The 26,855-nt window shown below is 34.8% G+C and overlaps 2 protein-coding genes across 8 annotated transcripts in view; both read left to right on the forward strand.

Moving 5' to 3' along the window:
* Positions 1-26: 26 nt before the first annotated feature.
* The window catches only part of tnnt2b (troponin T type 2b (cardiac)), a 27,479-nt gene continuing 650 nt past the window's right edge, over positions 27-26,855 (forward strand). Inside the window, exons 1-12 of one of the 2 annotated variants that reach the window (XM_084128383.1) lie at positions 27-192; positions 11,070-11,238; positions 11,360-11,406; positions 16,312-16,338; positions 16,495-16,516; positions 17,677-17,737; positions 18,153-18,269; positions 19,154-19,231; positions 19,320-19,427; positions 19,499-19,611; positions 19,737-19,827; positions 20,099-20,139. In XM_084128383.1, coding sequence (XP_083984509.1) covers positions 18,171-18,269; positions 19,154-19,231; positions 19,320-19,427; positions 19,499-19,611; positions 19,737-19,827; positions 20,099-20,139 — 530 coding nt within the window. In that variant the 5' untranslated portion in view covers positions 27-192; positions 11,070-11,238; positions 11,360-11,406; ... (2 more) ...; positions 17,677-17,737; positions 18,153-18,170. Of the gene's footprint in view, positions 193-11,069; positions 11,239-11,359; positions 11,407-15,120; positions 15,155-15,824; positions 15,873-16,311; positions 16,339-16,494; positions 16,517-17,676; positions 17,738-18,152; positions 18,270-19,153; positions 19,232-19,319; positions 19,428-19,498; positions 19,612-19,736; positions 19,828-20,098; positions 20,140-26,855 lie in introns of those variants that run through there. The other variant, XM_084128384.1, reaches the window with a different exon arrangement.
* On the forward strand, positions 99-8,178 carry tnni1b (troponin I type 1b (skeletal, slow)). 6 transcript variants are annotated; one of them, XM_084128378.1, is made up of 9 exons: positions 99-192; positions 2,167-2,421; positions 3,457-3,488; positions 4,404-4,445; positions 4,694-4,825; positions 5,076-5,165; positions 6,405-6,581; positions 6,667-6,790; positions 6,896-8,178. In XM_084128378.1, exons 4-8 carry the CDS (start codon positions 4,437-4,439, stop codon positions 6,757-6,759), a joined length of 501 nt encoding a protein of 166 aa, XP_083984504.1. In that variant the 5' UTR covers positions 99-192; positions 2,167-2,421; positions 3,457-3,488; positions 4,404-4,436; the 3' UTR covers positions 6,760-6,790; positions 6,896-8,178. The 6 variants fall into 6 exon arrangements, with proteins under 6 accessions (XP_083984504.1, XP_083984507.1, XP_083984506.1 ...); XM_084128381.1 differs by lacking the exon at positions 99-192 and having other exon boundaries at positions 2,213-2,421; positions 6,667-6,799; positions 6,896-8,112; XM_084128380.1 differs by lacking the exon at positions 99-192 and having other exon boundaries at positions 2,368-2,421; positions 3,457-3,484; positions 6,896-8,112.

The following is a 26,855-nucleotide window of genomic DNA, read 5'->3' on the forward strand; positions in this document are numbered from 1 at the left end:
GATAAAAAGGAGACAAGCACATATTTAGTGTCACCAGCATTCAATATCAACAGCGGCTCTAAACGCGGCTGACATGCAGCATCTATAATCCGGGGTTTCCACATCAGCCAAGACACAGATCCAGCAGAGATCATGGTGCCGGGAAACAGGACAGGTGTTAACCGCTGACTGACCCTTCTAGAGCTGCCTTCAGTGAGTAATAATGCAGATCTGTTTAGAGACAACAACACCATCTGCGTCACGTACACTATTGTTTTTTATCTTGCAAAGCAGGTTCTGGAAATGACGATCGACATGCATATGAGAAAAAGCAATGCTTCATCCACACAAACACAATTCAGCATGCTTTCTGTCAACAGAGAGAGTTTGGGAACAGAGACAAAAACGAGCTAGAACACAAATTCAGTGATTATAATGGACTGATTATCACTTAGAATTGAAGTATATGTGGCAAGACACTTATTTTGAAAGTACAGCTGTAAGACTTCAACAAGACCCGATATATGAAAGCCGATAAACTACGTGCACGCACCTGGTGAAAGCTATAGCCAAACCTAAGCTCAGATAAAAGCATTGTTGTCCAATATCTGGATGCATTTTTTATCTCTTGACATCAAAATAGCTTTTAGTAGGCTATCTCACGAAGGTCAGAGTGGCAGTATCAGCTGTCCAACCGCGCTATGTTTAGCTAAGCCAACGTATGGGAACTTCACATTCCTGTCATGTTCTTACAGAGATTAATATTGTCTACAGTTAATATTTTAATCAGACTTTGTGTCAAACACAGAGCATTGTTCCATGGAGGAAACATCAGAATAAACTAACATCTCAAAAACATATCATCCCTTTCCTATATGAATGCAAACAAAGATTATACAAAAGGCAAAACTGATACCCATGAAGTAAAGTTTATCCCTATATAATTTGTTACTGATAAACAGACTTATGAGAGATGCTCTTCTGCAACATCAATGCTAGCAGTCGCTCTTTTAAAGATTCAATTATCAGTTGTTTCATTGAAGTATCGACTTACTTTCAGATGTTTCGTCCAGATTAACACACATAAATGAGTCAATAGTCATCACACAGTAAGAAGTGTGGAGCTATAAAGGTAATATTAATAGCAGATCATTTGATATTAGAAGAATTTGATGAGTAATGTCTGTTTTGACTGCGGACTTTGGTTTCTTGGCCAGTTTGAGATATTTTTTAGATCTCTTTCAAAAACCTTTCTTTTAGGAGAAACATCTGAGAAGCAGCAGAATTAATGTTTATAAAAGGATTACATAGCAAAAATTATTTTTTTCCTCAGTGTTGTTGTCTTATTTCCTAGAATAAATATATAAACAATCTTAAACGAACATACATTTTCTTGAGAAGCAAAGGTATTAAGAACCAAATATCAAAATTAAGTGACTTAAAATGTTATGAATATATTATTTATATTTATATATCATAAATATATTATATTATTTACTTGTTTTCCCTTAAAATTAAGTTGCTTTTTCTTACTACATTGACAGATTTTTTTTAAGTACATTTAATTCTGATCAAATGTTCAGAAAACAAGACTTAATGTCTTCAGTAAATTTGCTTTTCAAGTAAATGTAAATTGATTTGAGAATGTGTAGACACTTGTGCTGGAAAACCAGACAAAAGTGCATATAAATGCAAAACAACTGACAGAAGAAACATCTGAGAAGCAGCAGACTTAAAGGAATATTTCACTTGAGAATGAAAATTCTGTCATCATTTACTCGCCGCCAAGTTGTTTCAAACCGGAATGAATTTCTTTTTTCTGCTGAACACAAAAGAAGATATTTTGAAGAATGTCAGAAACCAAACAGCTGCTGTTGGACCCCATTGACTTCCATAGTAGGGAAAAAAAATACTGTGGAAGTCAATGGTGTCCATCAAATGTCTGGTTACCGACATTCTTTAAAATATCTTCTTTTGTGTTCAGCAGAAAAAAGAAACTCATTCAGGTTTGAAACAACTTGGCGGCGAGTAAATGATGACAGAATTTTCATTCTCAAGTGAACTATTCCTTTAAGCAAAAGTCTCCATTTAATTTGGTCTCACAATACCATCAAGGAGAAACAGTTGAGATCTTATTAAAAAAGATGGAAATTTTCTTTTAATGAGATTGCTTTTTATTCTTTATAGTAAGCTAAATGAGGTTGTAAGACAGGCCCGAATCATCGTGAGGAACCACAGCTGTCTGATAAGAGCCGCGTACGGCCTATCAACAACAGAGCTCCACAAGTGCTGGATAAAAGCTTTATGTGCGTGCGTGTGTGTGCTAATAATATCACCCAGTAACAGGCCGAGGATGAACAATAAGAGGGTGTCTTAAAAAAGAGAGGCATTGTTCTAGAGCATCACTTTGAAGAACATTTCTCTGCCCATCTGAGCTGCAAGGTAAGCTTATTCACTTTGCTTCCATGTTAAGGAACGTTAACTTTAATATATGTCAAGAATAAACTAAAAGATTTTACCTTGGAAAAACTTTTGTTTCGCCCTCAATGTTTCAGGCTCTTAATATTTCCAGGCATAGTCATAGATTTTAAAAACCGGTCATTGAAAAACCCACACTTGATCAACATTTTTAGGGAGACGTCAATGTCTACGGGCCTGAATATTAATCTTGCATAAGAAACGTTGCATTTAATAATTTACTTACACGTGTGTTTTATAATGGATAATGATTTATAATCTTTCCATGTCTCTTTGATCACTTCTGATTTTATCTCTCAGATGATTTAATTCAAATGCATCACTTTATCAATCTGATTTACTTTTGGCTTTTCAATATTGAGATGCATGAAACCTCAAATTAAATTGCATAATGGTATTAAAACCAAAACCGCCTTTGGTGTTTGGCAAAAGGAAACCAATTCCGGATAAATGATGATATGCTCGTTTTATTGCAATATTTAACGGCTTTTTTTCCCCCGAGTGCACTAGGCCAATTTGACAACCATGAGAACATCACTGAGCGGAAACTTGGGCCGGGTTAAAGCCTCTGAAGCTCTGATGCGAGTCTATTTATGGTGCATTGCAAGTGGATATGGGCTGGAGAAAGCTGGGATTGTTATCTGTGTGGCATAGTTACCATGCCCATATAACCACACCACGATAGGCGTCTGCCAACACCTCTTTTCCTAGGGGTCCACTTCATCTGTGAGCGCGGCCACTGTCAGGACTTTTGAAGTTGTTAACAGACGCCAAACAGATTGCACAATTTCACATCAATCAATTAGTGTCATTAGCTCATCCATTTTAAAAAGCAACACTTAGATGCTCGACAAATGATATATAGCGGCGATGATTTCAAGAGTCAAATACGTGAGATTCCAGTCGCATGGTCTGATTAGCACATCTGAATCTGATACCTGAAGAGCCTCCCAAAGGTCCTGCCCTTTTGAAACAAATGCCTTTATTTTTATCTCCTAGGTTGAATCGCCATTGTAAAGATGCCCGAGTGAGTATACTGTGTCTCTGCTTTCTGCTGTTTGTCATCTTACGGCACCCTAGAGCTCTATTCTTAGATTTAGAGGCTGTGTTGCTTTAACTTAAGGCCTCAGTATTAACAAAGGCTGATTAAGAGTGTGTGAATACCATACAGGTCAAAAGTCTGAGACTAGACTGAAAATCTGATTCTAGGATTCTGGGTCACTAATTAAATAAGCAAACTAGTAACACTGATACAATTTGTCTTGTCATTTCACACAGAATAACCAGGTTTTGTTCATGTCAGCTCAAGATATGCTGTTAATAAAGCATAAGACATGTCAAACTTGTCACTCAAATTATGGTGATGATATAATTGGTATGAAAGGAATGTAAATAGAAGCATTGGTAACAATTACAACAAGATCTCATTAGTTAATGCATAAGTTAACATGAACTACGAGAAATATATTTTTACAACATTAACCTTTGCTAATGTTACTTATGTTAGTTCACAGTGCATTAGTTAATGTTAACAGATGCAACTTTTGATTTTGAAAACGTATTAGTAAATGTTGAGATTAACATTAACTAAGATTGATAAATGCTGTAAAAGTTTATTGTTCGTTGTTAGTTCATGTTGTTAACAAAGGAAACCTTATTGTAAAGTGTTACCGAAGCATTTTCATTGGGGTCTTAGACTTTTGGACATCACTGTATGTTGTTATCAATGAGGATTAAGATATTTATGATCTAATTGTGTGTTTTTATTCCTTTGCAGGCAAGAGGTAAGAGTGAAAAGCCATCGTTGAATGCCACTTTTTCAATACGTTATCTAACTAATCTACTGCAACAATAACACATGATATTATGAATGATAGTATTCAATATGGAGTGAAGCATATATAATGAGTGCTATATATAACCAATGCGCATTTCAAATTTGACAGAAAAAGTCCAAGATCTCTGCATCTCGCAAGCTGATGCTAAAGGTACATTTGCATTGCAGAATAATTTTATGCAATAAAGCTTCACAAATTGTGGTTCCAACTGTATGCAATATTTTTTGCATTTTCTGAGGAAAAATGTAACTAGAGTTTGCCTGTGCAAAATGCCACATTTTTGTGTGTTTGCTAAAAAAATATATATATATTAAGAAAGTGCATTATTATAATTGATTTTTTCCTAATATATATATATATATATAACATTTTAAAGAGCATGTCTATGTGTTTGTCAGAGTCTTATGGTAGCTAAAGCAAAGGATGACTTAGAGCAAGAGCTGGTAGATAAAGAGGCAGAGAAGGAGAGATATCTGGCTGAGAAAGCTCCTCCGCTACACACTAGAGAAATGTCTTTCGCTGAGCTTCAGGTATGTCCACAACTCACAAAACTCTACTGGGATTATTATAGAAAAATTACCACAATAAAATATGTTCTTGAATGCTATAGGATTCCAAAAAGTGCTATTTAAGCCCCATGAGACATCACAATTAAACAATAGCATGCTGTATACAGTATACTGTATATAAAACTAGTATGATTTTACCATTGAAACAATCTGCCACACTTCTAGAAGATTTACTTGTAAACTTGTAAAAACTATTTGTTCTCTCTATTAGGAGCTGTGTCGGGAACTACACGCTAAAGTTGATGTGGTGGACGAGGAACGATATGACATTGAGGCTAAAGTGCTTCACAACACAAGAGAAGTAAAGAAACCGTTTAGCCTTTTACTGTATATAGGCTTCAGTAACTCGGTCAACAATGCTAGGAAAATGAAAAGTCCCCTAACCAGACATGACACTGGCAGTTTCCAGCATTAATTATAATTTGACATCCCGTGTTAAAAGCAAAATTGCTGACATATTCACTAAATTAGAATTTGAGGATTTAATAGATAGAGTACAACAGTGAGAGCACACTATTTCAGCAACATTTATGGCCCTGTGAACAGTTTAATTATTTCCCAAATTCCCTTTTATTTTTTTCCAAATTCCATATTTCAGTTTAAATTCTTCTGGATCACGTTTTTTTTTTTTTTTTTTTTTTTTACTCCATTTTAATGGTTACATTAAATTTTAGTAATCAAAAAGCATGTTGAAATTATGAACTGAAACTTCAATTAATTAATTGAAACACAATTTAACCTGTAAAATGTTTGTTTGTTTTTCTTCAGAAATTCTGTGTTATGTAGGCCTATTTAAATTTTTTCTGGCAATCAAATGAAGGCATAAAACAATAATTACATTTTTCTTTGAATCATATGAAATTAAAAAATGTTTGGTCAAACAGTGCATATGATTATTCCTTAAAAAATAACGTTTTAATAATAATTTATTATTATTATTATTAGTGTTGGTATTATTGTTACAATGAGATGTAACTATTCTACAGTACAATAGTAATATATTTCTGTCACAATTTCTTCATGTTAATACAAACTTTTATTTTGACGGGTTGCCGGGTTTGACGGGTTGCCCAAAACGTTGGTTCTTGAATTTTTTACCCTATTCATTTTCTCTATAGAATTTTTTGCTTATTTATTAATTATTTTTTTTAATCCAAACTAAGAACCCTAACCAAACAGTTTCAAGATGAATCCCAACCATACACAAATTTAAATAAAAAATTAAATAAATAAAAAAGAAAAGAAAATGATGTTTAAAACAGAAAGTGCTAATGAATTATGCCCTTATTGGTGATAAAATAAATGCTGGCAATAACAAATTGATGACTTTAACGACTTTAACACCCACTGTAAACACCCAACTTGAACAGACCAGATCAGTCATCAGGACCAAATTACATTAATATTCGGGCTGACACCCGTGTTGTGTGTTCCCGTCTTAAGAATGTAGCGTTACGTAAGAACAGAACATCAGACTCATACAGGAACCTGCTCATTAGAAACTTGCATATTATGAAACATGTAAACAAACCTGTTGCAGATCAAAGATCTGAACATCAAAGTCCTGGACCTGAGGGGCAAATTTAAGCGACCCCCCCTGAGAAGAGTCCGGGTCTCAGCTGACGCCATCCTGCGCTCTCTGCTGGGCTCCAAACACAAGGTGTCCATGGATCTGAGAGCAAACCTCAAGTCCGTCAAGAAGGAAGACACAGAGAAGGTGAGCTGTGGGTCCATGGCGTCCATCTGGGCTGAAATGAAAGAGCGTTATTTTAATCCAATAGCATTTGTGTGTCTCTTTGTAGGAAAAGACAGTGGAGGTCAGTGACTGGAGGAAAAATGTGGAGGCCATGTCTGGAATGGAAGGAAGGAAGAAAATGTTTGATGCAGCACAGTAAACAAGTGATCACAATCAACATCTGTAAACATGCAAGTATAGTACGAGAGAATTCATGTCAACATGAAGTCAAAATGGACCATATCTAACACATTCTTGGCTGTTGTTGAAGAACTATTTTTTTTGTCTTTTCGCAGGATATCAGGGTGGGATGAAGAACAGAGGAGGTGACAACGCTGATTATTATAGGAATGCATACATAGGCCTACTTGTCAAATACAAAATGATTTGTCAGTGTGTTCAATAAATGTCAAATTAAAAGCCCTGTGATGTGAAAAGTGTCCAAAACGTTGTAGGCCCTATTGTAAATAAATTGTGTAATCTCCAGATATTTATCAACATTTGTCATTTTATGTGAATGTTTGTACAGTCAAATGTTTAGTAAGGATTAAAGCTGATTGGGGAAATTGACTAATAAAATGAAATGATAAGTAAATAATCTGGAAATTCAGTGCCCTGATGAAAAACATTTCTACCTCTATAAAGGGAGTTATCATGAATATGTATGTATGATGTGTCTGTGATGGAAAAGAAGTATGTGAATGATAATAAGGCCAAAGCGACCTGCACAATTCTCGGTTTACCAGTCAAGAGTTGCTGATTATCTGGTGCGTTCAAGGCCTCCTGGGAACTTCGTATTTACGAATTGGCAAGTCGTGTTCACCATAGATATCATATATAAACGCTAGATGTATTATGGCGCAGTCACTTCCGGCATCACCGTTCGGCCATCTTATGTCAGTGCTCTGTGCATTAAGGTGAATGATCAGCATGCACACAAATCCTCTTATCTCGCTGAAATCTTGACGGATTTACAAACGGTTTGGTTTCTTACAAACGTTATTAACGTGGCTATAATTCCGAATGCTTGAACATGTATGTTATAATTATTCATATGTATGCACTGTATGTATGCAGTGTCATAACTACATCTCTGACGTTTATAACAAACCAAACCGTTTGAAAATCGGTAGCAAATTGAGCAAGTTATGGTTATTTAAAAGTACATGCACCATTAAACGAGTGAGCGAGCACACTGTGGCAAGATGGCCGCCACGTGAGGACGTCGACCTCCATTGGCCAGCAGCGAGCACAAGACATCTAGCCTTTATATATGATATCTATGGTGTTCACGACGTCTGGTGCGTTTCAGTCACTTCCGTCGAAGCAATATGTCGGCAACATATTTTAGAATCTCATTTAATATTGTATGTTTTTATGGTTTGAGGAAATACAAAGCTTGCTGCTCCATTAAAGCCAACAGGCCACTAGGAAACTGATGGTCGTACCTTTGCCAGCCGCTAGAGGGCGCTGTTTACCAGATGCATTTTCAAAGCTTAATAAAACACTATTGAAACATAAAGAGCTTTGTTTTTAAGAGTGTATTGAAAAATAAAAAAATCTGTTTAGGCGGGTTCTTAATAATGTCATTATAGCCTACTTTACATTTTAAAGGATTTAAGAAATGCATGATAAGCAAGGCAAAGCATGTCCAAACAAAACCAGTGATGCAAAGGGTAAAAGGTCAAATATTTCACTCCTAAATGACCGACTCCATTTCACAAAAGAAAGTTGCAATGCATTTTTGTGACATTCGCCCCTCCCTGGTCACATGACTCACCTCCAAACTATGAAAGATCTGCCTTTATGTCCCTCACATTACCCCTGTATTGACTGTAACATAATGAGGTTTTGCTTCAGTGCTTTAGGATTTAGTTTCCTCGGGATTAACTGTCTGAATAGCGTTTCCATCCCAGTAAAGTTCTGCGTTCATTGCGCTTTGAGTTTGTACGAGTCTCTTTCATCTTTCTTTTTTGAAAGAGCAAGTGAGGACAGGAAGATGGTTTCTTTATCGGTGTAGATATTACACTAATAATTCTTAATACTAGCAATGTTATCTCATTTTTATATTGTATATGATTTCTGTTATATTGTTAATACTCTATACCCACTAACATCACACACACACACACACACACACACACATACACACATACACAAACACATACACACGTTTTATGGGGACTATGCATAGACAAAATTATTTTTAAACTGTACAAACTCCATGTTTTGTCCCCTTACTCTAACCCTAACGCTAAACCACCCATCACAGAAAACTTTACATTAAAGAAAGAATAATAATAATAATAATAATAATAATTCACTTAGTAGCCTATATGACTTATAAGCTGTTTTCCTCATGGGGACCAAAACATGTCAGGACAAGGATTTTGGATATTGCCATCTGACATTTTGTCCTCATAATGTAGGTAGGCTATAACCAGAGGCACGCGAACACACACACACACACACACACACGGGAATAGCTAATATGCTCGAGACGTTACAGTTACAGTGCAAATCTCATGATTATGGTTAAATAAGATAAAATATATAATATAGACAAATTATGTTTATTTTCATATTTAACATCGCAACAGACATTTATCACTTAGTTTAGCACTAGGCCTATATATTAGCCGAATTAAATAAATAGCTAATAATTTAATATTATATAGACTAATTGCACTTGGCTGTTTTATAAACATATAACATGTAATGTAGCCAAAATGTAAGTCCTATACTATTATGTCATTACCTCAAACTTCTCTTATAGCCTATGCGTTACTTGTTTCGTCTACGCTTGATGACGTTGCAGGATGTTCCAAATAATAAATGCATTTTTTGTCAAGCTGAATTGTAAATTGTTAATATTGTTTGTTCAGTGACTATTTTGAATGTAAATTTGTTTATTTTTCAATAAAATAAAAAAATGTGTCAAACGCAGTGAACTTCACCGGATATCCCGTGTTCAGGGAATAGGAAGCACTGCAGTGAACACTTCGTAGGGACCCTGTCAATTGGAATGCAGCTACACATTCCTGTCTGTCCTCGTTGGTTAAGACTGTTCAGACTCTTGTGTTGATTTTACTCGTCTGTTGCTTCATTGTTCTGCTGTGTTTAGGCTACTGTAAACTCAGTCAAGCTTGGTCTCCTCATGGGCTCGTCTCACCTGCCAAGAAAAAACTGTTAATCTGTGTAATGTTGTCCTGTTTTATCTAACCTATAGACCTTATTTAGAGCATGACAGGTATGAAAGTGGGGCAGATTTGCTGTGTTTCCAATGGCATCTGCTGTAAAAAGCTGTATAAAGCTCCTAGATTAGGCTACTTACAATTTTCCACAGCTTATATTGTCGGGAGTTTTATTTTAACTGAAATTTCTTGGAGAGATATTTTTCCAGTGTTTCATGAGCAGAACAATCCAAAAACACATTAAATAACAGTACAGCCCATTGAAGAGATGCATGTCTGTCCCTCACAGCCTCGCTTTCATTCCCATTAAAAATCAAAGATGGCGCTGCTGTGAATAAGGTCTATACCTGTCGAACCTTTCAACAAACCAACGCTTTGAATCAGGAGACAATATTGTTAATATTTCGATATTTAATCATTTATAGGCTTATTATATTGGATATGATCATTTAATAAAGATCAAGATGTTGAAAGTCTCCCCCCCAAAAAAATCTCCCTGTAAGCCTATAGTAGCCTAGGCTATATGTTTTTTTTTTTTGTTTTTGTTTTTTTTTAAATCTTATTTTGTATTGATGACAGTGGTGGTAAATATCAAAATACCAAATCCTATTAGAATAAAGTTTTTTTTTTTTTTTGCTTTCCAAATAAAAATAATACATTTGCAGTTGTGAGACTGCATGTCAAGTTGTTTAATGGGACTAAACAGCTTCTGACGGTTCTGAAGCTAATAAAGGCCAGGCATGATAAAGAGCAGAGATTCTGCAGGTGTGTGTTACGGTGCGTTCATTTTCTCACCTGAGAGGTTAACATCCCGTGACCCTTCGAACGGCACAGGAACTGAGCCGCAGGTCAACTGAACTTAGACCTCAGACTGAACGTGTGCAAGCTCTGCCTATAGCACAGCTAAAATGTCTAGAACAATACATTTACTAGACATTTTTACGATGACTTAGACAAATGATGTGAGAAGAGGTGTGAAAAACCATGGTGCTTGAATTTCAGTGCATCTTGTTGGAATGCATTTGTTCTGCATTTGTTAGAATAAACAAGTATAAGCAAGTATGCATTTGTTAGAATAAACAATTAATATGCAAATATCATACCACCTATATGTACTTTAAGTCAATGTTTTTTATTGTTATGTATAAATGTATCACTCCAAAACATTCAGATCTCATCATATGAGAACACAGTTGTCAGCCGATCTATTAATAGACACAATGCACATCCACAGAGAATGTGTCCAATGTTTTGTGCATGTATTATGTTTTCATAGGTGTATATGTGCAGTGGCATGTGAATCCAGCCCACCCTCTATGAAGACAAAACATCACATATGTAGTCATGTGATCTTTGGATAATTTATATATCATTGGGGTTCAGCTTCAAGAGCAAACAGCCTTCGGTAACAAACTCATTCAAACTCTCGACCAACCTAAAGACAGGTAAGATGAATATCGGCATGTCTCCATCAAATGCATGAATTATTGAACGTTTTCATGTTATCCGACTACTATAATGACTGTAAAAACTGACACATTCTTATGTAATCTGTATATGAAACAGGTCTTAATCTAAGCATGTCATGCAGAGAGGACGTAGAGAATGAGTAAGTGTCTTTGTGTTTCATTAAACAGGATATGCATTGAGAATAAAGCTCATGTTTAATCACTGACACATTTATAGTGATTGCAAAAGTTAAATGAACATGCTCATGTTGTTTGTTTCTGTCTATAGGGAGCAAGAGGGTAAGTTTGAATTTGTTGAGTTTTCCTCTTCTGTGAATAATAAATCTACATTGAGCAAAGCCTTAAACTCGCATTGTGTCCATAAAGCCTAACAAATACATATAACATTCATACATACAAAACACACTGTAAAAAGTGAAAAGTAATATTATTGACTTGAGTAATGTAAATTTAGATGTTTGCATATAAAGTATAATTTAGATTACCTGACAAAATACCTTTAACAATGTAGACATTCAACAAATAGCTATCATTGGGGTAAAAAGATGTGACCATTATGTAATTATTATGAAATAAAATAAAAAGATGTTCAAATAAATAGTTTTTCATGTAGAACATTTCACCTTTTATGCAAACCCATTTCCACCAGATAAAGCATGCTCTGGTAAATCATAATTTTGACACTGTATAAAAAAAGTTTCTGCCTTAAATTTTAAGTAATCAACTTGGATGTTTAAGTCATTTCATTAAACTGACTTTAAACAAAATGAGCTGAACCTTATATAACATAATAATAACATAATATAACATCATAACTTATTTTGATGAGTTAAAGCAATGTAAAAACATATGTTGTCATATCTTATTGATCATATAATGTTTTACAAAAAATAATAATATAACATACTTTTTGTCATTTTCCCTCATAATTCCGACTTTTCTCATATTTTTAACTGTCAAAATTATGAATTATGTCATTATTATTTACCAAATCATCTTTTTTCATATAGGCTATGTCAGAAATAGGATTCTTTTCACACAGATAGAGCAGATTTACTGATAACTTTCCTGAACACTGATGATTATGGCTTGAAACTATGATATTGTGGGATAAAATGGGTAAATGCATTGTGGCGATCTTTCATTTTATAATTGATTTAATGAAACATGAGCCGTACTTGCATGCAGCGTAAATACGGGTTTATGTAAACAACGTCATTTAGAGGCACTTAACAAATGACAGATCTATTCATAATGACTAAAGTGTGAAGAGAATGAAGGCTTTCCTGAAACCCGTCATGAGAAACTTCAGTTAAACCCAGTCGGAGTTGCTGAAGCGGAGAAAGGCTGGTGTGTTTGAGGCTGTTGAGAGGGACTGTTGTTTGGAGCACAATGGCAATCTCAGTCTGTCCCTCTCTTGGCGGCCCAAGTGGGAATCAGGTTTCCTCGGTGTAGATGATCCGGTTTGCACATCGGCTCCTGGGCTTTTACCCTGATACTCGAGTTAAATGTTACCTTTATTGACCAGCGGCGAAGAGACTTACTTGCTGGGTGAGATTCACAGTGAACAAGGTTGTACTGAACAAAGAGATGCATTCCGAAATCAAACCTTTCCTTCTTTTGACAGTAATTTGTGTTTAGCCCACTTAAAATAGACCTGAGGAAACAATTAAGGGATCAGGGAGAAGAATTTATCTGGCGATTTCCACAAACAGGACACTGTTAGGTAGCCATAGCATTAGCATTTTTATTGCCAAAATCCTGGCTTCACCTTAAAACAGTGACAAATAAATAATCTCAATAACCAAAATAATTAAAAATACATATGTAATGTTTTTAATAGGAATAGTTTAATTCATTAAAATGTTCATATATAGGCTAATGGAATAGTTTACTTTTTTTATATATATATATATTTTAATTTATGGGAAACATGCATAAGTCTATAATTAAAGTAAAATTTTGTCCCAAACTAGCTACTGATTGAACATTATATTTAGGGCAAAAAATTACTTGGAAACACATTATACATTCTGACAATAAAAATTGCATTAACAATTAACAAAGATCAATAAATACTGTAACAAATATTTTGTTCATTGTTAATTCATGTTAGTTAATGCATTAATGCAACTAATGTTAACTAATGAAACCTTATAGTAAAGTGGTACTAAAATTGCCTAATTAGTTTAGAAAAAAATCAGAATCCATCCTTAAGTACAAATGTCAAACTTCATATTAAATGAGTAAAATAAATAAATAAAACAGATAACATATATTTAACTCTTTCCCTGCCAGCATTTTTTAAATAGTTACCAGCCATCGCCAGCAGTTTTGATTATTTTTTACAAAAGTTTAATGGCCCCCAGAATATTTTGTTGTATGAATATCTGAATATGTACCAAAAGAAAGAATAAAAGCAGATTCTGGCTTCTAGATTCTCATGCATTCCTTTTTTATCAACACTTGTATGTGGGTAAGTTTCATTAAAAAAACCCAACATCTTGAGCAAAAATCTGAGAAAATCATGTTTTTGTCAAAGACTACATCCAGATCGGATTCAGAATGATGATCAAAACACAGATGGAGAGGATCGAGTCCATCAACACCCCCAAAGCTTCAGTCCTAAAGCTTGTCCTGGGTCGACATTTCATTAGGCAGTTTTGATTTATATGCTGTTTAATATCGATGATCGCGTTATTTTAAATAAGCATCTGCTTACATATGATACCGTTTGTTTCAGCTTCTTCTTTGCCTGTGTTTTGATCAGGAGATTCTGTACTCTTTCAGAAGATGCCTTATAGCACCCCCTTAAATTTGGCAGGGAAAGAGTTAACACAACCTCTTAATTTAAAAATAAATCGGATTAACAACCTCCTTTCACTGATCATTTGTTGAAAACGAAAAAACAACATCATTTTTAAGAGTTTGAACCATACATGAAAACTGTATGGTTTGTATTGTATTTAGTTGTGTTGTCTGAACCTGCTCTACATCAGAGCAGGATAATGAGGTTTCATGTGTTTTGGCAGCAGAAGCTGCTGGTGAAGTGTGTGTTCATGTGTGGCTGGATTAGATGAAGGGTGGAGGATCAGGATTATGCAATGACACTGAGTGACATCATTCACGAGTCTAATCCTTTACCGTTTAAATGGGGCACGATTTCCTTCCTCTGCCCTGAAACAACTCATATGCATTTAAATAGTTAAATGACACTGAAGTGTGTGTGTGTGTTTGGGTTTTATTATACTTTGGTGACAAAACTGTCCCCAGTAGCGAGCTTAAGTCTTGATTATATTCTCCACTGTTGCAGCTCCTCTCTTCCCAGTCTGTCAGTAACGCTCTGTTTAGTTCCTGTCTCCATGAAGCCCTTCCTTCTGAAAAGCACAATGAGCTCTGATTGGTCAGCTGGATCAGTGTGTTGTGATTGGTCATTCGAGTATGTTTTGGAAATGTCACGCTTCTCACCATAACCACGTTAAAACCAGGGTGGAAAAAGGGTTGTCTGTAGCAACAACACACTAACTAACTCAACCAGGCCCCGCCCCTTTATTCTGTGCATTAATTATTTAAATAGGAATATTGAGACTACAATAGAGGCGCTTCAGGGAGTTCAGAAACAGTGACACTGATATGAGAATAACCTTTTCGAACTTTGCAGACCTTTTTCATGCTCAAACAGCAACATAACACACTAAAGAAAGCATAATAGATCTTCTTTAAAAAATAGCATTATTAAAAAAAGTCTATGGTATGTCCTGGCTGAGAGTGTGTATTTTGCATGCATGCATTGCTCAGTTGCAACCATATGCATGCTCATTTTCTCATCATGCTGTCTGTCTGCTTTGCTCAGAGGAGTTGCAGGATGAGGAAGAGGAGCAGGAGGAGGAAGGTAGTGCCGCTTCTGCTAATGCTGTTGCTAAAGCTACACCTAATAATTAATGAGGTTTGCCATAATGGACTCAGAATTAATAAACAGATCATGTTGTCGGGTGAATCTCATGAATTGTGTCATCCTAAAATAAAATAAATGGTGTTTTGCATAAACAAATATTATGGATATTTTATGAAATTCAAAAGAATGAAAACGAATGCCTCATTTTTACACCATAAGGAACAATTCCTTGTGAAATTCACTGTTAGCTTTATTTGTGCATGCTTTAAAAAATGGATTATGCACATTATATAAATATGTATCATTATAAACAACAGCTACTTATAGACTCATTGTCAATAATTCAAAGTCATAAATAAAACAAAGATTATTGGAGTATTTTTTTTAAAGAAAATACCTTTTCAGTTTTTTAATGTTTCAATGTGTTACTTGCCATTTCTTTGTAATTATTTGTGAAATTCATGAGCAATTTCTGAGTGAAAATCGTTTCGAAGTAAATCCTACACCATTTTCTCTGTATATAAGTACTATAATTATAATGACTTAAAGTTAATAATTATATATAATGCACACAAATCACGTATAATGATTCAAAGGAAAGACACACAGGGAAAGATTTCAAATAAAGTGTTTTCGGATAAATCACTATTCATGCGTTTATTTGTAGGACTTGTAGAGGCCGCTGGGAAGCAAACACCCAATCCACATCATGCAGGTAAAAAACAAAAGAAATAAAACAGGATTATTCAGCAAGTGCTTCTAAACAACACCCAATAATTATAATTTCACAAAGTCCCTGATTAAACAAAGTGTGACACATTTGGGATGAAGTTTCGAACAATGTCGGTTATTGCTTAATGGACCAATCCATCATATCTAAAACCCTCCTGGGTCAAACTGACCCCAAAGCAACTTTGACATCTCTGAAATATATGCTAATTGTATTTATTATAAGAAAATTGTAAATATGCACACCTAGTATCCTATTACAGAGTTGAAAGGTGAACACCCGGATTTTCTTGAACAGGCTTAGACTAAATAGCTTTTAGTCAAGATTCCCGTGTCTGATAAGAGACGTGTCTTCAGGGCTTCTCAGTCTCTCTGTGGGTTACAACATTACTGTCATAGATGAAATGCTGTCTTTGCTTATTTAGATGCTGTGGAGGAACACGGCGAGGAAGGTAAACCCGATAACATCAGACTCATTCAAAACTGGTTTTACATTGAAACTGATGAGCCCCGATGAGCTTTGAACTAAACTACCAACATTGCTAATATTCAAGTGTTTTCATAAATCCGTATTTCTCCTTTCCCTTTCTGCAAACTGAACGGTACAGAAGAAACAAAGCCAAAGCATAAGTGAGTGGAATTTTCAGATATAAATTAATATAAAATAAAAAGACACATTATTTCAGGTTTATGTTCCGTTTTCATGGACTTTTAGTTTGTATCACACTGTTTCCCTGTGTTTTATTCCTGTTTCCATTGTTCCCTATGTTCCCGCTTATCTGTAACAAATTATCGTGAGTTTAACTGTAAAAGACTGTAAAAATGCTACAGTGAAAAACTGTTAATTGGTTAACAGAAAGTTTCCGTACTATATACGGTAAATAACTGTGATAGATCTAATGGTACATTTAATGTAATTTTACTGTAAAATACTGTTAAATTTACAGTTTTTGAAAGTGAAAAAGAACAACTCATTGTATAATTTACAGTGAAAAACCGTAAATTGACATTCCCACAATTCCCTGCGTGACACTTCACATTTGATCTATTTTTGTTAAAATAACTATGTTTCTTCATAGTTTTCTTAGTTTGTTCTAATCAGTTATGTACATTAGGGTTTTATGTTACATTTAATGTTGTTAAATTAATGTTTATTGCATTTTTAAAATTTCATGTGTGTTACCATGATGGTGTTTAATGTTTGTGTGAATAACACTACATGTGCAGCTTCTATTATATTAGTATTACATTTCTTGTGGAAGAGCTGCTTGTGATGAGCTTTGATTGATCATGTGACTCATCACTTCTGTGTTGGTTATCAGTGTTACTATGGTACGAAACAGAAATTACTTAAATAGGTTACACAGACGTTACATAGACGTTAAATTCACATTATATCAGATAATGAATTACGGTTTATTACTGTACATTTTAAGTTAAGTCTGTAAAACCAATAACATTGCTACAGTATTTTTGACGGTAAAGTACTGGCAACCACAGCTGCCGTTTTTTTACCGTAAAAATCACGGTTTAATTTTTTACAGTTTAGGTTACTGATTGTGTCCCTGTTTGTTTTCACTGTTACCAATGATTTGCACCTGTGTTTAGTTGCATTTGTTTAGTGTAAATTGTCCCTTGCGATTAATTAAAGACTTATTCTAGTGTTTTCTTGTTTGTGCATGTTGCCTACCACTCAGCATGATACATAGCCTAACTATAATATATAACCAAAAATGTACTTTACTAAAAAAAAAAACTAAAAAAACTAATGCATTGTTTTTGATTTTAAGACCCTTTGTGCCAGCATTAGTGCCTCCCAAAATTCCTGATGGAGAGAAAGTTGATTTTGATGTGAGTAAATTTTTTATATTATATTTTATTTTATTTGTATTATTTTTATTTTTATGCAATTAATTTTATTATTTAATTTTAATTTATATTTTATTTCTTTATTTTATATTTTATTTTATTATTATTCTTTAGTGGTGTATTATATTACACCATATTACACCATTAATTTAAGTATGTCTACTTAAATGACATTGCATTCTTTGTTTGCACTGTTGTCTAGCAGCTAGGCAGCAAATAGCCTTCTTTCGCAATACGAACATACGTTTACTGTCATACCAATAAATCACTCTGAACTTTCAGTTACTAAACTAAACAATATAATATGGCCTGCAGATTTTAGTAGCACTGCCATAAAACATGTGCCATAAGTAGTTTTTACTGCATTGTACCATTACCTTTAAAAACATATCCTTAGGATATTCACCGCAAACGTATGGAGAAAGACCTGACGGAGCTACAGACTCTCATTGAAGTGCACTTCGAGAGCAGAAAGAAAGAAGAAGAAGAGCTAATTAACCTCACCCAACGGATTGTAAGACATTTTACAAATACATAATTAAATACCCAACCACTGTGACCATGATAAGACAAGTGAAATGACCCTGCTGGAAAGACATGCTAGTTGACCAGCTAGGTTTTGTTGGTAAACAGGATGGTTATACTGGACTAGCAACAAACCAGCTCTAACCGGCATGGAAACTCAAACTAGCCTTACTCTGCTCTTTCCAGCAGGACTGGGATTATAAACTCAAAGAACCAGACTGTCCACTACAACCTAGAAAACTACATAAATAGATACATTCAAATAAAGGCAAGACTCCATAAACTTCCATATAGAAAACAATCAAAAAATGGAAAATGTTTTGTGATCAGAATTCTTGTACATCCAAAGTACTTAACAACAACAAAGCAAAATATACTACAATTTGGATTTAATTCAAATGAAATTATGAATAAGTGTCTGAAAACTTTATCAAATTATATGTGAGTCTCCTGGAAATGAATGCATAAATAACATTATTTTGCTAGTAAGAAAGATTATTTTATTCATGTGAGGGTATGTGATAAGACGTGAAATGGATTAACTTGATACACTACTGTTCAATTTGACCAATTGTGCATAAAAAAAAAAAAACGTTTTTATTCTGCAAAGATGCATTAAATTGATCAAAAGTGACAGTAAAGACATTTATAATGTTTCAAAAGATTTCTATTTTAAATAAATGCTGTTCTTTTGAACTTTATATCACTGTTATCACTGTTTCCACAAAAAAATCAAGCAATATGAATTCTTGAGCAGCATATAATCATATTATAATGATTTCTGAAGGATTGTGTTAAACTGAAGACTGGAGTAATGATGCTGGAAACAGCTTTGCATCATTAGTGGGATCATGTGTGTGTTGTGATCATCAGGAGAACCGCAGGGCCGAGCGAGCGGAGCAGCAACGGATCCGCACAGAGCGGGACAAAGAGCGGCAAAACAAGCTAGCCGTAAGTCTCTTCAAGAGGACATCATGGCGATCCATCCGGGAAGAAACAGTCGCTTATGTGATTAGCCATTTATTTCTATTTCTTTCAGGAAGAAAAAGCACGAAAAGAGGAGGAAGAGGCCAAGAGGAAGGCTGACGATGACGCTAAGAAGAAAAAGGTTCTCGCAAGCTTTCAGTACACGGGATACATGCAGAGGGTAAGGCAGCTCAGAGGTCAAAGGTCACAGTGATCACAAATGCTCATGTCCTGTTTGGATTTGATTGACAGACAGATAAAAGGGGCGGGCCTAAGAAGCAAACTGAGAGAGAGAAGAAAAAAACGATCCTGAGCGAACGCCGTAAGGAACTGAACGTGGAAAACATCGGCGCGGACAAGCTGAGGTAAAAAAAACGTATCAAAACACAACGTCAAATACCTCTGCCAACATGAATTATAGTGAGGTAGCTTTAATATGCACCGTGTTCAGAGACTGGATAATCATGTTCTCATGTGGGTTTTCACGCAGAGACACTGCGAACGAACTCTGGACGTGGATGCGCCAGCTTGAGGCCGAGAAGTTTGAGCTGCAATACAAATACATGTGCCAGAAGTACGAGGTGAGGTTTCTTACACAAAGTGCCAATTTATTGCGTCACCAGATCAGAATGTTAAAAGAGAAAGTCATAAAATAATGAAAGGACGTTTATGACATGTCATACAACTATCAATTACATATCTATCTAGTCACACCCTGCACAGACTCGACAGAACAGTCATGCGGGTCGGTTCACAGAGGCTCAGTTTGATTGACATGAGAAGGAAAAGTTGTACGGCAATGATTCACAGAGATTGATTCATACTTGTGATTTTTTTTTTTTATCTTTATAGATCACTGTTCTCAGAAATCGTGTCAGCGATCATCAGAAAATGTAAGTGGCTGTGATATGGAGCTAATGTATCACTTTCACACCACAAATGAAAATGGCCAGTTTAGATTTTCTACTTTATTTTGGTGAGGCTGGTCACATGACCTATTCAAAACAGCCCGTATCAGACACTAGGCCTAATTACAAAAATACGAGGATTAAAGTTAGAAGAACTTTGCTCTAGTAGTTTAAAAGAGTCTCTTTAGCTCACCAAAGATGCATTTATTTGATCAAAAATACAGTAAAAATATTAATACTATTTAAAATAAGTGTTTTCTGTTTTAATTCATTAAAAAAAGTAATTTATTCCTGTGATCAAAGCTGAATTTTCAGCATCATTACTCCAGTCTTCAGTGTCACATGATCCTTCAGAAATCATTCTGATATGATGATTTGCTGAAAAGAAACATTTCTGATTATTATCAGTGTTGAAAACAGTTGTGCTGCTTCAGATTTTTTGTTGAAACCGTCATGCATTTTTTCAAGATTCTTTCTTAAAAAGCACAGCTTTTATTTGAAATAGAAATCTTTTGTAACATTATAAATGTCTTTACTGTCACTTTTATGCATCCTTGATGAATAACACTATTCATTTCTTTTACAAAAATCTTACTGACCCCAAACTCATCGATAGTAGTGTGCATTCGTATTTTTAAACATACTGTATGTGCAATACCTCTAGTGCAATCCATAAATTATGATTCACTACAGGAGTAAATCAAGCATGACCTTATGATGACTGTTCAGTAGGGGTGGGTACCAAGTAAATACGGGGCCAGTATCGCCGATATCGATACCGATACTTTTTAATTTTAAAGCATCATTAATATGCTAAATCTGAATACGTTTTCAACTCGCTCTCAACTCGCCTGTAATTAGTCAGTGACTTTTACCAAACTACCCTAATTACAGTAAATGCACTATTGTACACTATAGCCTACTGTTCAAAAGTTTGGGGTCTGTAAGATTTTTAATTCTCTTCTGCATTTATTTGATCAAAAATATTGATTTACTGCTCAAGAAACTTTTCTTATTATTATCAATGTTGAAAACAGTTTCATATTTTTTGTGGAAACCATGATACATTTATGCAGAATTATTTGATGAACAAAGTTGAAAGAAAAGCATTTATATGAAATAGATTTTTTTTAACAGTGTAAACCCTTGCCTGTCACTTTTGATAAATTTAATGCATTGATCCTTGTTGAATAAAAATATTAATTTCAAGGTGCTCTAAGCAATGTTGGGTGACTTCACTTCTTGTTGACGTTTGAAGTATTGTCAAACAAAACGGAGGCTAGCTCGACCCCCCCTCCTCCCTCCCGTGCTTCCTGAAACAGTCATGAACCATATAGAAAAAACACACAAAAACAGAGCCACCTGAATGTCGGATTGGAAGCCCTTCTGCCGGCGGAGTTCTCGCCACCTTTTGAACGCTTTTCCGATGTAAATTCGGGACTTCGCTTTCCTTCTCCTTTTCCCTATTCTTTGTTATTTGTTCATCGGAACGTCGTCTCTTTGGTCGTGTGTCGGCCGTATCAAAATTCTCAAGAATATACAATTTTAACGTTAGTCGTTGTCTAGGACATCTCTCCTCTAGCTAACTTCCCTCTTCACGCTTCTCTCTCCTCCTCCAGTCCCCACACCCCCCCTCATGTGCACGCACACTAACCCCCACCCCCAAATCATTCTTGTCGGTTATTGGCTGGAACATTGTTTGTTATGTTTCGTGGTCCAGGCTGGGCCAGTTTGTTTTTGTTGCCGTTTGTGGAGCCTGGGCTGTCTACAGAGACCGCGTTTGTTTACAGTGTGTTCAGGGGACAGGCAGCTAGCGGATAGTGAGGAGATGTTTGCTGGATGTGACAAAAAAATATTTTGGCCTAAAAAACGTGTGACATCGCTTAGAGCACCTTTCATTTTAAAAAATCTTACTGACGTCAACATTTTGAACCGTCACTTTTAGTTTGTTTATTGCGAAAGAACTCCCGATTGTTTCTCTGTCATCTAAGCAAGGCTTCACTGTGTGCCTGTGAGCTCAGCGAAGCACCAGCATTGAACACTCTCTGTGATTGATTGGTTTCGTCTTGTATCCAGATGACTAGGAGAAATAGTTATATCCTACACAATTATTCGCTAACATTCGCTTATTTTTCCACGTAGAAGCTTATTTTACGCACGGAATTGCGTGCTAAACTAATATAAATTACTGGTAAAAAAACACAAACACATTTGGATCGATATTTTTTTGTGAGGATCGATCAGTATCAGTACCACGTCAGTATCGAAAGGATCGATACTTAAGGATCGATCCGCCCACCCCTGCTGTTCAGTTAGATTGTTCTGATATTGTTCTTTCGTCAATATAGACACATTCAACCTGTCTAGCCCCCCACAGGTGTTAAATATCAAGCAACTGTTGAACAAGAAAACACGTTACCTTCAGCTCAGATATGAATAGTGATGAATAATAGTCCTAAAATAACATATTGACCTCAGTGTCAGGCCTTGGTAAAGACCTAGCTAAGATGTGTAATGCCACTAAACTAATCTAGCATAGCATCATGTTTCCAGAACTTTCTGTGTGAAATAACAGCTGCTTTGTTGTAGCATGACCATTGAACAGATTGTGATCCTAAAAAAAAACAGACAAATGACGCATTGTGCATCAGTGAGAGGATCAGATGGTAATATGCTGGTATTTTGATACACCTTTTTACTGTATGATCATATTTATATGGCATTGTAAGTATAACATGTTATTACCATCATGCTATTGTCCAAAACATGGTATTATATGGGAGCTTAAAAAGTGAATCGCAACTTTTTAATCTCACAATTCTGACTTTTTTCCCCTCATTTGCAGGTTTATAACTGACAATTCTGGCTTTTTTCTCAATTTTGAGTCAGAATTGTGAGAATTGTTTGTCAAAAGTCAGAATTATGAAACATAAACTTGCACTTACAAGAAAAGAAATCAGAATTGTAAGATAAAAGTAGCAATTCCTTTTTAATTCTTTATTCCATGGAGGAAACAAGCTTCTATATAATATATTTTTTATGCAAAATATACACTATTTTTTTGTCAACTTAAAAGTATATTCATCTAAAATAACTGGCTTAATTCAAGTCAAACTGAATCAATCCAATAAAAATTAAATGCATGCAAAAAATAATTTAATAATCATGAAAATAATCAGATACAAACAATTACTCTGTATGATCATATGGTATTTAAATTGCACTGTAAGATACTTTAAAGAATAACATGGTATTACATTATGCTAGTGTCCAAAACATAGTATTATCATATTTTATATAATACATTTTTATGCAAAATATGAAAATATAATTGTAAAAAAAAAACAAAAAACATTTTTGTTTCAGGTTACTTAACCCTTTCATGCATGAATTATGATAACCTCAGTCAGGATTATTTTTTCCTATGTGTTTTTATTGCTCTTAGAGCATGAAAAACAAGAATTGATTTTTATTTTATTTTTTTACAAATTTTTCAAAGAGATTTTCAGATGTCCACTTGAGTGGACAGCATGCGGTTATGGTTTAAACTGAAGATATACTGTATTAAATAAGACAATAATCAAACAGATAAAGTATGTGAATTTAATGAACTAATCAATACAAATATATCAAATCATGTGAAAACTATAAAATATATACAAAAAATATAAATGCAAAATATTGCAAAGGCTTCATACAACTTCATACAAGTTGCACTTCGCGTATCTTTGATATCAGAACATGAGGATGTGATTCCATCAGAATTTTCTACAGTCTGTCAAGGTACAACTGTGGAAACCACTCAGATGCTCCCTCCAGTGCACCAGAGTATGGAGATTTACCCTTATTAGCTGATAATTCTGATTATGTTCAAGATGGACATGCACATTTCTATCATAGCCCTCCTCTGAGAAAACCTAGCGATACGTTTTTTCAGTTTCATCTGAAATGATCAGTGTTGGGGGTAATGCATTACAAGTAACATGCATAACCCATTCAGATAACTTTTTTGATGTTACAAGTAAAGTAATGTGTTACAAGTAACATGCATTACCTAATCAGACTACTTTTTGATCTAACAAGTAATTAACTACAAGTAATGTGCATTACCTAATCAGATTACTTTTTGATGTAACGAGTAAAGAAACGCATTACAAGTAACATGCATTACGTAATCAGATTACTTTGTGATGTTATGAGTAAAGAAACGCATTACAATAACGCACATTACATAATCAGATTACTTTTTGATGTTATGAGTAAGGAAACGCATTACAAGTAACATGCATTACGTAATCAGATTACTTTTTGATGTAACGAGTAAAGAAACGCATTACAAGTAACATGCATTACGTAATCAGATTACTTTGTGATGTTATGAGTAAAGAAACGCATTACAATAACGCACATTACATAATCAGATTACTTTTTGATGTTATGAGTAAGGAAACGCATTACAAGTAACATGCATAACCCATTCAGATAACTTTTTTGATGTTACAAGTAAAGTAATGTGTTACAAGTAACATGCATTACCTAATCAGACTACTTTTTGATCTAACAAGTAATTAACTACAAGTAATGTGCATTACCTAATCAGATTACTTTTTGATGTAACGAGTAAAGAAACGCATTACAAGTAACATGCATTACGTAATCAGATTACTTTGTGATGTTATGAGTAAAGAAACGCATTACAATAACGCACATTACATAATCAGATTACTTTTTGATGTTATGAGTAAGGAAACGCATTACAAGTAACATGCATTACGTAATCAGATTACTTTTTGATCTAACAAATAAAGTAATGCATTACAAGTGTCATACATTATGTAATCACATGACTTTTTTCGATGTCAATGAAAATTACATTCTAATAATACAAATACATTTATTTACAGTAAAAAAAGTCACTGCAGATTAAGTTTTTAAGTTTTAAATTTCAAAAACAATATTCACATTATAATTATGAATTGTAGCTGAAATATAGCAGTTGATGCATGACGTCCACTACAGTGGACATGTGATTAATCAGAGTTTTCTCTCAATCTAAAATCAAAACTTGGAAAATTTTACTGTGATATGACTCATTAGATATTGCTTGATGCTCCAATATTTTTTTTACCTACAAGAGTCTCCTAGGATAGAAGGAATGGGTGGATATTCCGGAGCAACTTGGCATGTCTGACTGATGGTCATCTTGGTTTGGAGGGGGAAAAAATCGAAATACAAAGGCTTGCCACTTGGTTGCAATTTATAGGATGATGCACAAGGGTCCAATGAAGAGGCTGATGTGCAACTTTGCCATAAAAACCCGTGCAAATTCAAGAAAATGCATTTTTAATAGCTGTCCACTGTAGTGACCACTATGCGTGAAAGGGTTAATTTTTTTTTTTTTTTTAACAACTTGTTTAATTCAAGTAAAAAAAAAAATATTATTTAACATTACTGAATCAATCTGATGACATTAATTTAATGCAACAAAAATAATTGAATTATCTGGCACAAATAATCAGGTACAAACAAATACATTGAATGTTTATATTTATATGGTATTTAAATTGCACTGTAAGATACTTTTAAAGAATACTGTGGTATTGCCATCATGCTAGTGACCAAAACATGGTATTACCATGTTTTAAATGATATATTATTATGCAAAATATAACAAAAATATACTTTGTATTGTCAGATAACGTGTTTAATTCAAGCAATATAGGATACTAAACATGATACTAAAATATATGTGGTAGTTTTGCATGCATGTGGACAGCTGCTCACCACTAAACCGTGTGCAAGTCAGGTAGTTTAATTATAGATGACTATTAACATAAAACAACAGAGCTGCTGTTCCAAACTCGACCCCATCATTCAGAGGACTTATAAGCCTTAGTCAAACCCAGTGTTCTCGTGTGTCTCGTATAGGTGATATATCTCACGCCAAAAACACATGACTCATTGTCTGACTCATGCCAAATCTGTACAGACATGCCGAGTTCTGGCTAATCTGACCGGTACTGAACTGAGCTCAGCTTTAATACCGCTGGGAGGTTTACCAGCCTCAACTGTGGGAATACCAGGTGTCTAACAAAGGATTGTTGCGGATAACAGCAAGTTTATATCTCTATAGTCTCCAGTTATGATACTGCAAATTCTGTTCCACTTATGCATCATGTCAGCGCATTTATTAGCTCTGTTATTGCCAGAGTGACACGAGGAAGAGCATGAGAATGAGAATAGAGACAGATCCGGCAGCTGTTCAAGGGTTAAAGGGGCTCCTGGGAGATCCTGTTTGAAGCGCTAGAAGAATGGGAATTTTGCTCCGGTCTGACCCCGCTACTGCCAGAGATATACAGCTGCTGCAAAATAAGACTAATCTGATGCTGGTATAAATACATGGATTCTGTTAACACCTAATGTACTACTGGCATATGTATTAGATCATGCTACATTCTTGCAAATAAAGACATGGATCTAAAAGACTGAGGCTGAAGCATCTGAAAAATCTTTTTAAGTTCAACAAAGAACTGTTTTATTCTTCGTGACCTTGTAGATCACGACCCAAAAATAGGTCACATGTCTGTTCTGTTCTGAAAAATATGCTAGATGAAAATAATCAAATGCAACCATATATTTCTGCATTGACAATTTACATACCGGTTATTATAAATGCATTAAAAATAATGATGCACTTGTTG

This window comes from Abramis brama (genome assembly GCF_963993115.1).
Source record: "Abramis brama genome assembly, chromosome: 11".
In the NCBI taxonomy this organism is placed as follows: Eukaryota; Metazoa; Chordata; class Actinopteri; order Cypriniformes; family Leuciscidae; genus Abramis; species Abramis brama.